Source organism: Gossypium arboreum, chromosome 3 (genome assembly GCF_025698485.1).
Source record: "Gossypium arboreum isolate Shixiya-1 chromosome 3, ASM2569848v2, whole genome shotgun sequence".
Taxonomy (NCBI): Eukaryota; Viridiplantae; Streptophyta; class Magnoliopsida; order Malvales; family Malvaceae; genus Gossypium; species Gossypium arboreum.
The window spans coordinates 107,022,766-107,040,053 of NC_069072.1; the positions used below are offsets into that span (position 1 = coordinate 107,022,766).

A 17,288-nucleotide genomic window follows, 5' to 3' on the forward strand; every position below is an offset into this window, starting at 1 on the left:
TTGGTTAACTTTCTTAATATGACATTCATAGAGGGTGACATCTACATGTATTTCACAATAGTAATTAATTTATTCTTTTTAAAATTAAAAATATTAAAATATTTTTTAGAATTTTCATACTTTTAAATTATTTAATAATTTTTATAATATTTTTAGATTTTTAAAAATTTTAATTAATTATTGAGATGACATCTAGAGTGATCATGGTTGGGCGGCCTACTACCAAGGCCCGCGAAAAATGGGAGGGTTTGGGTAAAATATAGGCCCAAAAATGGGCTTGGGCAAAAAACGAGGCCTGTTTAAAAACGGGCGGGCCTCAGTAAGAGTTTTTGGCCGGGCCTGCCCGCCCGCCCAAATTATATATTAATATATATTTTTTATTTTATTTTTAATTATTTTAAATTTTTAATATAACTATTTTTTATTATATTGTTAATTTGTGTATTGTTTTAAGAATTGTTTTAGTATTATTTTTATTTGTTTTAATATTTATTTTTATGTTTTTAAATATATTTGATTTATTATATTTTTAAATTTTTTTATTTAATGAAATAAGAAAAAAAAATTAATATGGGCCGGGCCGGGCCGGGCTCGGGCTTAGTAATTTTATTTCGGGCCGGGCTTGGGAAAAATTTTAGGCCTATATTTCGGGCCGGGCCGAGCCCGGGCCTATTATACGGGCCTAACATTTTATTTGGGCCCGGCCCGAACCCGGCCGGCCCGCCCATGATCACCTCTAATGACATCTATGTGTATGCTAATTAAGATGTTAACTTTTCTATTTATATTGAAATAATTTGATAAATAATATTAATTTAAAATTAAATAAAATGTTAAAATAAATTATTATGGCTTAGAAATTTTGTTTTGGTTTTTGAGTTGGAATTTTGATTTGTAAATTTGTAAGGATAAAAAGAAAATATAAAATTTATATTAATTAAAAGACAAATTTTTATTAGGGTGAGCAAAATTTTAATTCAAAAATTGATAGAAAATTTAAATTTTGAATTAAATAATTGAGTTATTAGAATTAATCAAGTTATTCGGATAAACTCAAATAAAAATTAAGTTTTTCGGTTTAACTCGAATATAAATTACACAATTCGAGTTATTTGAAAATCCGAATAAGAAAAGACAAAACTACGTCGTTTTGGTAAATGTTTACTTTTTTAAAAGTTAAAATTCAAAATAATTAAGTTAAAAGGCAAAACTATGTCGTTTCGTTTTGATAAATATTTACCCATTAAGTTAAAAGTCAAAATCATTATATTGTTAATATAATTAAATAATCTTGTACTTCGTCTACTAGTTAAATAATTGATCCATCTAAATGTAACATTAAGTATAAATAATAAGATTTACTAACTCGACTCGATTTGACTCGAATTTTTTGACTTGATTTGATTTTATTCAAAAAAAATTAAAATTAAGTTTGATTGCTAAAATAAGATTTATTAACTCGATTAATTCGAAAAATTTTTACTTAATTTGATTCTACTCGATTAAATACACACCTCTATTTTTTATTTTTTATCACTCGATGATGTCTTGTTGATAAATTCTTTATTTAATTGGGGGGCGGGGGGTTTAAAAACATATTATTAAGGGTAAGCAAATTGAAGAAAAGAGTGTAAAATGGGAGGTTGAAATGAGAAATAAGTGACAGAAACAAGAGGGGGCAGGAGGATTGATTAGTATATAAAACCAAGGAAAAAGTCCAAACAAACACCAAGTCTCCATTACCCCCTTCTCCTCCACATCCCATCTACTTGGTTGCTTCGCCTCTCTTTCTTCTCTTCTTCCTCGAACCTCAAGAAAGCTTTTCTTTTTTCTTTTAAAGTCAATAATCCTTTTGTCTAGCTATATCTATTCAATCCCAAAGAAAAGATATCGAAATTGCAAAAAGAAAACAACAAGAGTTATCAGATCATATGGGGAACTGCTTTGGTACTCAAGTTGATCATCATAGCCACCCACCCACCCCAGGTACGTACAAACAAACTTGCCTTGGAATTTCCGACAGCAGCAACCACCCCAACCAAACCAATTCATATGATTGAACACACATGCAGAAGATACGAAGAAGCTAAAGGACAGCAGCAAACAACATGGAGTGGTGCCACCTACAGGAAACAAAGAAAGCGGTGGCGGTGAAGGGAACGAGACAAGCAGTGGAAGAAGCAAGGAGGGCGAAGGAGGAGGAGTGCCGGCCAGTGGAAAGATTGTGAGCACCACCTTGAAAATATTCACTTTGGCAGAACTTAAGGCAGCCACCAGAAATTTCAGACCTGATACGGTGCTGGGTGAGGGAGGTTTCGGTAGAGTGTTCAAAGGTTGGGTTGATGATAAAACCTATGCTCCTTCTAAAGTCGGAGTTGGCATCGCTGTTGCCGTCAAGAAATCTAATCCCGATAGCTCTCAAGGCTTGCAAGAATGGCAGGTATTTTGCTCTTTTTTTTTTCTTTTAGTTGTTATTTCCCATTCATTCTTACAAACTTTTATCAACCATATTAATTTCATTTTAGGACTCTTATTAAGTTCATTTTTTCTTTGCTTTTAGTACTTTTTTTTTAAAAAATAAAATTATTTTATTCTTAAGTTCGTGTATAATCAGAATAGTCATTATATGATTGAATGAAGAGGCGTAATTGATAATGTAAACACCGGCCAGCAGAATTATTTTGTTTTCCGAAATATACGGCGCCGTGTTATTTTATGTATACTTTTCCATGGTTTTTATAACTTGGCCTCTTTTCCCATGAGATAGTTGGAATTTTATTAATGCATGTATTCCCAGTTTCTCATTATCTACTTATTTATCAATGTTAGGTTTAGTTGGAGTAATTTTTTTTTTACATGGCATAATCAATTCAACTAATAATATTTAGTCCACTCTTATAACTTATAACTTATTTTTAGCAAAAGAAAAACTTTTTCCTTTATTTTGAAACTTTTTTACTATTTAGTTTTAAGTTTAAATTTGTAGAAACTTTTCTTTATTTTACATCTAATTATTGTAATATAGATAAGTTTTTCCTTTATATTATTACATTAGTAATCAAATGAGTAGTAAAACAACATCAAATTATGCACTGAAATTTGCAGTTTTATGTAAAGAAATGATTTTCAAGAATGGTTGCATATGATATGAATGCTTTGAGATTAAGTTGATTTAGGGAATAATATTGTGTGAGGACAGGCGGAGGTTAAATTCTTGGGCAAGTTCTGCCATCCAAATCTGGTAAAGCTGTTGGGATACTGTTGGGAGGAAAATCAGTTCCTCCTTGTCTACGAATACATGCAAAAGGGAAGCTTGGAAAACCACCTCTTTAGATGTAAGTAATTAAGGAAAAACACACATTGATCTATCATATTCATTAAACATGCTATTTTTCGAGAAGATTGAAGCTTATTTTATATGTAAACTCAATGCAGTAGGCGGAGCAGAGCCTCTTACATGGGAAACGCGGCTTAAAATAGCCATTGGGGCCGCCCAAGGCTTGGCTTTTTTGCATACATCAGAGAAGAGTGTAATCTACAGGGACTTTAAAGCCTCCAATATTTTGCTAGATGGGGTAAATAAATTTAAAGCCCTCCTCTGTCTCTTTCTTTTACATAATCACTTATTTGATTTTCTAACTTTATAAAAATTAAATTTTCATTAAATTTTTATTTTTTATATTTTAAATTTATATTATTTATCAAATCATTTCAAAATAAATAAAAAGTAATATTTATTAAACTTTACTGATGTAATATATACATGATAATTTATATAGATGTCATATCAAAATTAATTAATTTTTAAAATTTTAAAAGAATTATAAAACATACTTTTTAATGTTTTTAATTTTTAAAATTTTATTAATTGTTAATGTGATATACACTAATACATCACAACACCAATAAAATTAATAATTATTAACTTTTCCATTAATTTTACAATAAGTTAGATAACTAATAAAAATTTAAGAGCTATGAAAAATTAGATAAAACTTAAAATAATTGTATTTTCTATAAAATTAGGAAAAAATCATTATTACATTGTTTTTGGGGGACGGGTGGGGTTTGCTTTAGTTTTCTCATGTTACGATTGTGCTAATAATTTAGCTATTAAACAAGTTGATTGACCGCTTTTCAGGCCTACAATGCGAAACTTTCAGACTTCGGGTTGGCAAAATTGGGTCCTATAAATGGCAATTCGCATGTCACCACACGTGTTATGGGCACTTATGGTTATGCTGCTCCTGAATATGTTGCCACAGGTAAATTTACCAATCTTTCGCCCACATAGCATATTTAGAATGAATTCAAAGGTGGGGTAAAGAGAAGGGTTAATATATACTATGTAATTCTAATTAGTAATTTGTTTCTATGTGGTATTTAGATTTTGTTTTTGGACTTAATTGATATCTAATTTTAGAAATCGTAAGTTGATATAGTATTCTTTTTCTAAGTATGTGACTAATATCATTAAAACATGTTAACGTGATACGAATAACTAATAGAATGGTGATACATGGTGGTCTCATATTTTGATGTATAATAAATATGTGAAGCCGTACCGTGTCATCATACTATTAGTCATCAATGTCACATTAGCACCACGCCAGTTTTTTAACAATATTAGTTGGGTACTTAAAAGAATTACTAAATTTACTTATGTTTAGGTATCAATTAGATTAAAAAAAATTAAATACCAAATATAGATATTTCTGTATATTATCCCTTCAAAAAACAACGAAGACTGACAAAACATAACAAAATTTTATAGGCCATTTGTATGTTAAAAGTGATGTATATGGGTTTGGAGTTGTGCTGTTGGAGATGTTAACAGGCCTAAGGGCCCTGGATACAAATCGTCCCAGTGGTGAGCACAATTTGGTGGAATGGGCCAAACATTCCCTGACTGAGAAGAGAAAGCTCAAGAAAATAATGGACCCAAGGCTAGAAGAACAATACCCAATCAAGGCTGCATTGCAAGCCGGTGAGCTTATTTTAAAGTGTCTGGAAGCTGATCCTAGAAACCGTCCATCCATGGAAGAGGTGTTAGAGACGTTACAAAAGATAAATGCAATCGATGAACAACCTAAAGAGAGTAAAGCTACCAAATCTAAGCTAAAGGTTAACAATCATCGGTCTCCAGTGCATTCTAAGCAAGGTGGTACCGGCAGTCGGAAGACAAATAATCATCGCCACTCTACAGCTAGGTCGCATAGATAATTAGCATTCCAGAGATGTGCATGTAACGCATTGTAATAATGATTGCTGCTGCTATTAGCAAGCAGCTTAATTTCATAGAATTTAGTTCCAATATATATATGTAACTCTTTTTTGGACTCGTATATAGGCAAGCGAAGGATATGTGAAATACAATTCCACTAGCGTTACTTGAGGCCAAGTTTTATGTCAAAGTGAAGCGCATGTATTATTGTTAACCATAATGGAAAATTTCATTTAAGTCTAATTCATATATCTCGGTAAACCATGTGATGCCGTATGATAATAAATTTCATGTTTTTATATCGTTTTAGGGTTTTTGATGAGGTGTTAACTTTTCATTCACTATTAATGCACTAATAATAGAACAAATATTAATCCATATTTAAATCTTGGGATTGAATAATCAAGAGCATACATGCAGGTAAATTTCAGAATATCAATAGAGAAAACTCAAAAATTGTGATTTGTGAATGATATTTGTGCTTTTATCTTTTTTTATGGGGTGGCATACATTTCTCTCTTGTACTACGAATTAAGAACAGAGCTGCTGACTGAGAGTGAGAGAAAATATTTGCCCACCTTGGTTAATGCTTTCCCTGCTTGCTTGGCTTCATGCTCTATTGTAATTTGTAATACATGTTAAATGGCATGGTTATAAAGAGTGACGTAAATTCGATTATAACACCATATATTATCTCTTACAATACTTAATAAGGCAAAAACACTAGACAATTGTTTAGCAATAAGATGACAACCACCTAAATCTACAAGCTCACATCCAAAGAATAGTGGTATTGCAACTATTTTCTAAGTGGAGGAGAGTTGTAATAGCCTGTCTGTCGAAGCCTTGGTATCTGGTTATTGCTTGGTGTGTCTTGGTAAAAACAAATGTAAATATGAGTAAGTAAAGTGTTTATTTTGACTAAGTATAGGATTCTTTGTATGCGCCACTTGGCGAACTCTTAGCTTTAGCGTAGACTTGTTGTTTGGTGAATTCTTCTGTTAAGTGTATGCCACCCAAATGCTTTGGCAAACTCGTTTGGTTTGCAATTGAATAGATTTGTTTATTATTTTAGTAAAGAAATTTAATTAGTTAAGTTGAGACTTAGTTAGAATGGAACTAAGCTACTATAGATAAAAAGACTTAAATTATTATAAGCGCATACGAATTGTGAAAAATAAAATAAAATAAAATAAAGAACACACGAATTTTTACGTGACAACCCTTTCGGGAAAAAAACCACGGGCAGAGGACAATAAAATTTACTATGTCGAATTTGAATAATTACAAGAGGAATAGACTATGTCTATTTATAGGCTTGTAAAGCCATATTCTAGTAAGACTAAAACACTTTATTCTAATCAATATAAAATAGATGGATTTTAATAAGGTTTAAAAAACTTTATTCTAAAAATAAAATAAAAGAAGTGTAGTTCTATATGGATTTTACTTTTATTTTATTTTACCACTGTATTTTATTTAAATAAGGATTCGGGTCATTTAATTCTAACAATCTCCACCTTGACACGAATTCTCAATGAACAAGTTCTTCATCGCAAACTCTCAACGAACAAGTTCTCCACCTCTTCCATAAAACCCCTTAAGGGTTTAACTTCAACAATGAACACCAACCAAGTCTAAGCAATGCTCAAACTTGGTTATAGGAAGTGACTTAGTCATCATATCTGCAGGATTTTCATGAGTACTAATTTTGCTCACAACAATATCACCACGAGCAATAATATCACGAACAAAATGATACCAAACATCAATGTGTTTTGTTCTCTCATGAAACATTTGATCTTTTGTAAGGAAGATTGCACTTTAACTGTCACAAAATACTGTACTGATTTGAAGGTCTTCATTGAGTTCACTAAAGAGTCCCTTCAACCAAATAGCTTCTTTACAAGCCTCTGTTGTAACACCCCGAACCCGAGACCATCGCCGGTGTCGGACACGAGGGGTTAACAAGCCAAGTTCACTTGTTTTGCCCATCCATTTGACATTTCCAGTCAGGCTGGAAAACTGCGTCACTGTCGCCTTAAAAATCATATCTCGAGTTTCAAAACTCGGAAACTTTTTTCGTAAATTTTCCCTGAATTTAGACTCATATATCCATCCATGGATTTATTTCTAGAATTTTTGGTCGGGCCAATTGGTACAGTTTATTAGTTAAAGTCACCCATGTTACAGGGATCGACTGCTCTGACCTTCACGCGGTATAACTTGAATATCTCTCTGTACAGGGCTTTAATGCTGGTGCCGTTTGTTTCTAATGAAACTAGACTCAAAATGGAATCTGTAAATATAAGGTATGTCTCCTAATTCTTTCTGGATAATTTATAGTAAATTTTTAAAGTTGCAACAGGGGACCCAGAAACCCTTCTGGCCCTGTCTCACAATAGCTTTAATATCTCTTAACATGTAACTCCTATGACCATTTCGTTTCTTCCATATGAAAATAGACTCATCAAGGTTCATTTACATAGCTTATTCACTATTTAATTCCATTCCTAAGAATTTTGGTGATTTTTCACATTCACGTCACTGCAGCTAGCAGCATCTGTTTTTAAGGTAGGTCTTACCTATTTGGTAGTCTCCATGAACCAACTAGTCTTGCCATACATAGGTTCATATATGATCATTTTAACCATGCCAATGGCTGATCATATGACCAACATTCCCATTTCCAAGCCATAGCCACATCATGACACCAAATATATACATACAAACCACAATTAGTCTAAGTCGATACTTCACTTTTACGAGCCATTTTCGCATGGCCGTACATATATACATCACAACATATTCAACCAACAAGGGGTAGTCCTATACATGCCATTTCAAGTTCAACCAAGAATTTATACCAAAATGGAGGCTTGATAGTGTGGATGACTTCGACTTCAACGATCCCGAATCCGATTGCTATCGGCGAAATCTAGAAAAGCGAGAGCCAAAGCAACGGAGTAAGCATTTTTATGCTTAGTAAGTCTCAAGGAATATAATCAACTCTAATTACAGCAATACATTCACATAGCCAAATGCATCATTTCATTAATACACATTCTTACTTCACACTTCATCATTATATACTTTCACAAAGTATCAATCAATTCAATAACTGAAATTCATTAGTCGATTGAGCGAATGTTGCTCAAACATGTCGACTTTCCAATGCACATATAACGTACCTTATCCTTTGGGCTTTTCGAGTGTACTAATTGAATTCATTACAGCAACCAACACTCACCTCCAGCCCAAGATTCTTGAATATAACCGGATATAATCACGTGCACAAATGCCTTGGTCTTAGCCCGAATAGAATAACTCGCATACGAATGCCTTGGTCTTAGCCGGATATAGCCACTAGCACAATTGCCTTGGGTCTTAACCGGATATAATTTCAGCATAATTGTCTTGGGCTTAGCCGGATATCATTCAATTTCTCATGTACACATACATCAATAATTATTGGACATACATATTTCATTTTCGTTACTAAGGCTCAAACGCACATATATTCACAAGCATATTCGCCTTCGGGACTTAGCCCGGGTATTATTCAATTTCTCATACACACATAAATCAATAATCATACACATCCATACTTCATCTCACATAATTCAAGTAAGGTCACTTCTTGAGAACTTACCTCGGATGTTGTCGAACGACTTTTTCGGCTATTCGATCACTTTTTCCTTCCCCTTGTCCAATTGTGGCCCTCTTAGCTCTTGAGCTAAATTCAAACAAATTCAATTTATTAAAACCTCATTGTGCTTGCTTACGGCCGAATATGACAAGGAGTTTAAATGGTCATATGGCCACTCTTTAGCTTGAATACACAATGGTCATGCACATTTTATACTACATCAAGCAATTCAATACAATTTATTTGAGCATCAAGGAAAAGCTAAGGCCTTCAATAGGCTACCCAAGGCGAATATTCATGTACATGTTGAGGCCAATTATGCACTTAATACCTCACAAAACAGCATGCATTTTACTAGTTAATGCTTTGCACATTGTGGCTCAAAACTTATAATATAGCATCAAGCACTTATATGTGTGCTAGGCGAATCGTGCTTGCAATTTCACAAGCATTCTTCAACATCTTCTTCTTTAAACCAATATATTCATCACTTACTTCATAGCCAAAACATCATGTGCAAACATATATATACAATATGAGCATGGCGAATTTCAAGGTGTCCATAGCCATCCAAAATACAAATTTTAACTAACATGCAAGAAGCATGAACCATGCTCATGAATGCCTCATGGCGAATATGACAATCTTGCTCCTTTTCAACTTCAATCATGATAAAACAAAAGAAACTCAAAATCTTACTCAAGAGTAGACAATCCATCATTGCATGCATCATCATCAAGCTTCACACTTAGCATGCAATGGCTTTATCACCATAACAACTTTGGCCAAATACCATTTCCATGGCATAACCAAGATTTGAGCCATGGCTAACATGCACATCAAGTTAGCAACCAAACCATGCATGAAACTCCCAACACAACCTCATACATACCTTAATCTTGATGCAAACTTAGCCAAATCTCCTTCTAGGTCTCTTCCAACCCAAGCATGAAGCAAAAATCCTCCCCCTTTTCCCTTAGTATTTTCGGCCAAGAAGATGAGAAAGGATGAACAAATTTTTCTTTTCTTTCTTTAGGACATTCGGCCAAAGTGTTTAGAATGGATGAACAATTTTTTTTTTTTCCTTTCTTTTTCCTTTACTCACGGCAACAAGGGGGGGCATCCATGCTCATCATTTTTTTTTTCTTTAATGCTAGTCTTTATTTTATGACTTCCTACATGCACCACTAGCAAAACATGTTGGAAACATGTTCCCTTGCCCATAACCTTGTCATGGCCGGCCACTCCTCCTTAGGAAAGGGATTATTTGACATGCAACTCCACCTTTTTGTTAACATGTACTAACAAGCCATTTAAAATTAGCCTATCATATTTCACCATGTTTCACTTTGATCCCTATTTAATACTTTCTCATACAAATGGGTAAAATTAGAGAATGAAATTTCCACATATGCATGCACACACATAGTATGCATAGAATATAACAATTAATTATTTTTATGACTCGGTTTAGTGGTCCCGAAACCACATTCCGGCTAGGGTCTATTTTGGGCTGTCACATCTGTAATTGCCATGTACTCAGCTTTAGTGGTAGACAAAGCAACTATAGTTTACAAAGTTTCTTTCCAACTAATTGCACAACCTCCGATTGTAAAGACATAACCTATGAGAGATCTTCTTCTATCAAGGTCTTCAGCAAAATCAGCATCAACATACCCAATGACTCAATCTCTAGTTCTTCCAAACTATAAGCAAACATCAGTAGTACCTCATAAGTATCTTAAAATCCACTGAACTGCTTTCCAGTATTCTTTACCGGGATTCGCCATGTATCTGCTAACTGCACTAACTGCATATGATAAATCTGAATGTGAACAAACCATAGCATACATGAGAGATCCCACTGCACTAGAGTACGGAACATGTGACATGTACTCAATCTCATCATCTGATTGTGGAGACAAAGCCGATGAAAGTCTGAAATGGGACACTAAAGGAGTACCAACAGGCTTAGCACTCTGCATATTGAACCTGCGAAGAACTTTCTCAATGTACCCCTTTTGACTTAGGTACAATTTACTTGCTTTTCTATCTCTGAGAATCTCTATACCAAGTATCTTCTTTGCTGGTCCCAAACCTTTCATCTCAAATTCTTCACTTAGTTGGGCTTTGACATTTCTTATCTCTCCTTTATCTTTGCTGCTATCAACATGTCATCAACATAAAGAAGTAGATACACGAAAGAACCATCACTGTTTTTCTTAAAGTAAACACAACTGTCAAAACTACTTCTTTTGAAATCATGAGAAGTCATAAAGGAATCAAACCTCTTATACCACTGTCTTGGTGACTATTTCAAATCGTAAAGGGACTTTTTCAGCAAGCAAACATAGTCCGCTTTTTCTAAGACTGTAAAACCCTCTGGTTTTTGCATGTAAATGTCCTCCTTAAGTTCTCCATGCAAAAATGCAGTTTTTACATCTAACTGCTCAACCTCCAAATCATGCACGGCCACAATACCAAGCAAAGCTTGAATCGAACTATGCTCCACAACTGGGGAGAACACATCTGTGAAGTCCACTCCTGGAATTTGGTTGTAACCCTTTGCAACAAGCCTTGCTTTATATATGGGTTCTTCAACTCCTGGAGTCCCTTCTTTCTTTTTAAATACCCATTTACAACGAATAACCTTTTTACCTTTAGAAAGTTTCACAATATCCCATGTTCTGTTTTTTGTGAAGTGATTTCATCTCCTTTTGCATAGCAAACATCCACTTTTAGGGTTTTTTACTAATATAGTATAAAAAAATACTTACATGGTATAAGGAAAAAACTAATGACGAAAATGGTATGGCCAAGGTGGTGTCGCCTATGGCAGTGGCGTCACCACCCTGGAAACTGACAAAAACAATAAAAAAAACATAAACAGTAGAAAACTGAAAAAAAAAGCTGAAGCAGAAAAAAAAAAGCTGAAGGGCACTACTAGTGGGCTTGCCACAGGCGGCATCGATGGTGCCAGTGCCAGAGGCGGCACCATGGAGAAAACCTATCATGCACGAGCGTTTTGGTTTTTTCTGTGTTTGGTACCATATATTATGGTCCCCTACCTCATTTTGGAAAGAAAGAAGGAGAAGAAGAAAAGAAAGAAGAGAAGAAGAAAAGAAGAGAAGGAGATGCAGACGACATTGGTGAGTGAAGAAAAAAGAAAAAGAAAAACAGAATGAGAAGAAGAGGGAGGGAAGGAAAAAGAAAGAAAAAGAAGGAAAAAAGGGTAATTTTTTTTAAATAAGTAATTTATTTATTTTAGGTGTTATTATTATTATTGTTGATTGATTTTGATTTAATTTAGATTTAATTTATAAATTTAATTTTTGCAAGGCATTATTTGGTTAAAAAGAGATATTAAGGTATGTTTGTATTTATTTTATATTTTCATTCATTCCTAATTTAGGTTTAATTTTTATTGAAGTAAAAAGCCAATGTATGTTATGTGTAAATAACGTTTTATTATTATTATTTTATGTAATTTATTTGTGAAGTGTGTTTTAAGTTGATTAGATATATTTTTATAAAATTTCTTTGGCATGTTATATTCGATTATTTTAAATTTTTTATTTTTTATGTGAAGGTGTTTTATACTATTTTACAAAAATAGTATAAAAATAAAGTATTAAAAAATATCTTAATGAAAAAATAAAATACGAAAAGAAATAAAATATGAAAAAATAATTTTTGGGGAAGTGGTCTTGGCGTTACATAAACAAGTATTAATAAAATGAAACTCATACTAATGTACCTAATTCGAGACAACAACAAACACGACACTAAATACTATTTAACAATTTTTCCTTTTTCTACATTTATCGATCGATTGATTCGTCTATTAACCTATACGATAATTCATTTCAAATTATAATTTCTAAATACCTTATAACATCTTATTTAATGCATATGAACTCCAATTATCATTTTTCATAATTTTCCTAAAGTTTTCCATTTTATTCAATTTAGTCCCTAAAACTGTAACAAACATATTTTTCATATTAAGCCATAAACTTCAAAACTGAATTCATTCTCACCCCTTTATAGCTATCAAACATATAAAATTATAAGAATTTCATGCCAAATTCAACATATTATAATTTTAGTCATTCAACTCAAAACTAACCAAAGTCACTTTACAAAATAGTCCTATTTCATAATAAAGCTTCAAACCCAACCATTAACAACCCAAAAAGCTTTAACAACAACAATGCTAACTTTTCAAAACTTAGACAATATTACGAAATAGTCCATGAGCTAGCTAGATTAAGCTACAACAATCTCAAAAACATAAAATTTACGAAAAACAAACTTTGAATTCACTTACAGGCAAAGACTTAAGCTTGGTTGAACTTCCTAAGTCCAAAAATGGTGATTTTGGGTGGAAATAACAAGAAATGAAGATGACTTAAAATGTTATGTTTTTTACTTCTATTATTATTACTTTTAACATTATTTTTTTCATATAGTTTAATCAAAACCACCTAATGACCTTCCATTGTTACCACTATGGCATAATTGCCAATTAAACCCATCCAATTATGCTTTTAAACTCATTTAGCACAGATAAATCAATAGTGATTAACTTTTTCAATTTTTATGATTTAATTCATTTTCCTTAATTAACTATTCAAACGTCAAAATTTACCAGACTAAACTTCAATATAACACTCTAATGACCTCGTAAATATTAAATTAATAATATTCAAGGACCCACTTATCTGAATTGTGATCTTGAAACCACTGTTTCCAACACCACTGAAAATGGGCTGTTACAACTCTTCCTTTAAAGGAATTTTCATCCTTAAAGATATTACCAGAGAAAATTTTCGGATATTGTAATTTCATAGTTTCCTCTTATTTCAACGTGGCTTCCTTGATACTGTGACATTGGCAAAGAACTTTTACTAAAGCTATTAGTTTATTTATTAACTCTTAACTTCCCGAGCCAGAATTTTCATCGGTTCTTTGTTGTATGTCATATCAAGCTGTAATTATATTTCAACTGGAAAAATCATGTGGGAAGGATCATATTTGTACCGTTGCAACATTAATACAAGAAAGAAATTATGAATCTTTTCAAGTTCTAACGGAAAAGCCAAACTATATGCTGCCGACTTTATTCTCTCAAGAACCTCTTACGGACCAATGAACCTTGGACTGAGTTTTCCTTTTTGGCCAAAACGGATAATTTTCTTCCAAGATGATACTTTCAGGAATACCTTATCACCAACCTGAAATTCAATATCTTTTCTTTTTAAGTCAGCATACGATTTCCGATGATCCGATGCAACCTCCAAACAATCTCGAATTAAACGAACTTTGTCTTCAGTTTCTCTGATCAATTCTATTCTTATTAACTTTCTTTTGTTCAATTCTGACCAGTACAGCGAAGTTCTTCATTTTTTTTCCGTATAAAGCTTCAAACAATGCCATTTTAACACTGGACTGATAGCTATTATTATAGGCAATCTTAGTCAATGATATATATTTCTCCCATCTGCCTTCAAATTTGAGAATACAACATTGTAACATATCCTCCAAGATCTAAATTACTCGTTCTAACTGTTTGTCTATTTGTGGGTGAAAATTTTCATTGAAATTAAGTTTAGTGCCTAAAAAAGCCTCGTGCAGTTTATTCCAAAATCTAGAGGTAAATCTTGGATCTTTATTAGAAATATGGATAGTGGCACACCATGCAATCTAACAATCTCGAAGATGTACAACTTAGCTAGTTTCTCGAGTGAATAATCTATCTTGACAAGAATAAAATGTGGTGTTCTGTTAATATGTCTACAATTACCCAAACAAAATCTTTCTTTTTCTGTGTTAAAGATATACCTAATACAAAATTCATTGTAACTCATTTCCATTTCCACTCAGAAATCAGAATAGGTTGTAGAAACCCTAATGGAACCTGGTGTTCAGCTTTCACTTGTTGACACACTAAACATTTCGATACAAACTCAAAGATCTCACATTTCATTTCTGACCACCAATATATCTATTTCAGATCATAATACATTTTATTACTGCTTTCGAATAAGCACTTGTAATACCAATATTGAATAATTGACTAATATTATTTAAATTTTTTTCAACAAATTAACAATACACAATAGTTTATTTTAGCATATTCATATTTTAAAATTACTACTTAACTATTTCATTTACAATTTTGATTGTAAAACTCGAAGAATTTATGGCTAGGCTAAAACCCCAAGGCTTAACCTCTGAGAGCACCCCTCTATAAGCATGTTACGGTTACCAATCCATTTTTCTTTTATGTTGGCAAAGTTAGGCTTAGTCCTCTACTCGATTTCTAATGGAAATCTTATCCTGCAATTAATCAGACCATTTATAATTTCATTTGAATTTAGAAAGATTCTAAATAACATATATATAAATCAAAATTCAAAGCTAAGGGATTGAAGGTTTAAAAGAATTTTTCATTCCCTGGTTAACCTTGCCATTTAGTAGATTATATTGATGAGGCATTTACCATCAATTTTTTTCCCTGCAGCCTATAGTTGACTAACTTCTCTTCCATCTGTAGTATACACCAATTTTCTTCAGAGTAGAGATTTTCGAGTAACACGGACTTGGATGCACCTCAACTAAATTTCTTTCCTCCACGACCATGAAAGGGAGACCCACTATCGGTCATTGCTTATCAGACCTTTATTTTCTTGGGTTTCAATTTCTTATCCTCTCTATTTCGTAATAGACTGTTCGCTCTAGGTTAATCCTTGACAGACTCCTTCCTTTGCCAACCCAAACAACTTAGCCCAGTATAACCTCGACAGACATAACCACCCTTAATTTCCCCTATGTTCGCGGACCCCTAAGTCCTGGTCCTAGGATGAATACATCCTCTTATTCAATCTACCTTGGAATCCAATCAACTTAACGATCCTTGCCAACTTCTATCACCGAGCCAAGAACTTACACCTTATAAAATCTCGAGTTCACTTTACTAGTTGAGTCCTTATGATTTGTCTTTCACTTTTTCTTCCCACGTTAATTATCCTCATGGATGTTATCCCACCTTTTGTCCTGGCAAATTCCCCTTGTTTACTGTCCTAACAGACTATCTTGTTTTAATTATCCTGGTAGACCATCCCATTTTATTTTCCTGATAAACTATCTCATGTTTATTATCCCAACAGACAATCTATGAAATCATGGAGTCTTTCAGCTATGGTTATAAACGTCATATTCTCATGTTTACTGTCCTGATAAACCATCAAAGGATATCATAGTGTCTTTCAACAATTGTCTTACACACTTCTATCATGATACCATAACATCTTTCAACTATGGTCTTACCCGTTTATGATGCCATAAGATCTTTCAGCTATGGTCTTACTCATTTATGATGCCATAAGATCTTTCAGCTATGGCCTTACTCATTTATGACGCCATAAAATCTTTCAGCTATGTTCTTACTCATATTTGGCATATAGCCTCTGATCGGACCCATGGCCAAGCCATGATCTTTCTATTTACTTCTCCCATTGCATTCTGTCTATTCCTCCATTTCACCATTCCTAACCTTGATGCTCGAACACTGCAGTGTCCCCTCTGCAAGGCCTAGAGCTTCGCGCATCATAATTTGCACTCAATAATACTGTATGGTGGTATCTAATAAGATCATTCATTTACCCAATCCTAACTTAATCTAACCCATCATTTTTTCCCACTATCTAAATCACACAATACACGCATTTCACTTACATACCAGCATAGAGTCCGTTATCTATTAAAATATGTAATCATGACTATTTCATACAGATTGTATTATCTCTAGGTAGATACTCATATACCATGCAAATTCAACCATTCATAGCATATGAAATCAGTAGAGATCATTCATCATTTAGAAAATAGAGTATAGAAACTCACATCACTTCCTTATCCTTAACAACTTTCCAGGTAATTTTTCCCTTTTCTTTTCTTTAGTTCCACTTTGTATTATTATGTTCGGGTTTGCACTGTCATCTAATGAATAGGTCAGGGGTTCCCATCCTCAGAATTAGAGAGATTCTCTAAGAAATTCTATCATTAGGAATGATGGTAATTCCTATCTCTCAAGAACTAGTACTTTTTCGAGACGCCTTTGCATATGTTTTCCATTTCTCCAATAGAAATGATAAACTATCTGGCAGCTCATGGTATTCATTTTCCCAACTTTGCGTATCAATTTGATATCATAACAGTGGAGAGGCACTTGAGCGATTTCAATGAGGGTTTTATCCTAGCCCTTTATACGTCGGAAGTTGGTTTTCATCTCCCCTTATATCCATTTTTTATTGGTGTGCTCAAAGAGTATGGGATTTCACTAGGGAAATTGTCTAGTTTATCCTAGTGGACCTTGATGGTGTATTTTCTACACTATAGCAGCCATAGTGA

General features: G+C 33.2%; 1 protein-coding gene across 1 annotated transcript; it reads left to right on the plus strand.

Moving 5' to 3' along the window:
• The first annotated feature begins 1,593 nt into the window (after nt 1-1,593).
• LOC108474807 (probable serine/threonine-protein kinase PIX13) lies at nt 1,594-5,467 on the plus strand. The gene is made up of 6 exons (XM_017776829.2): nt 1,594-1,986; nt 2,073-2,440; nt 3,200-3,335; nt 3,436-3,575; nt 4,142-4,265; nt 4,775-5,467. The coding sequence occupies exons 1-6, from the start codon at nt 1,932-1,934 to the stop codon at nt 5,221-5,223; spliced, it is 1,272 nt and encodes a 423-aa protein (XP_017632318.1). The 5' UTR covers nt 1,594-1,931; the 3' UTR covers nt 5,224-5,467.
• The last annotated feature ends 11,821 nt before the right edge of the window (nt 5,468-17,288 follow it).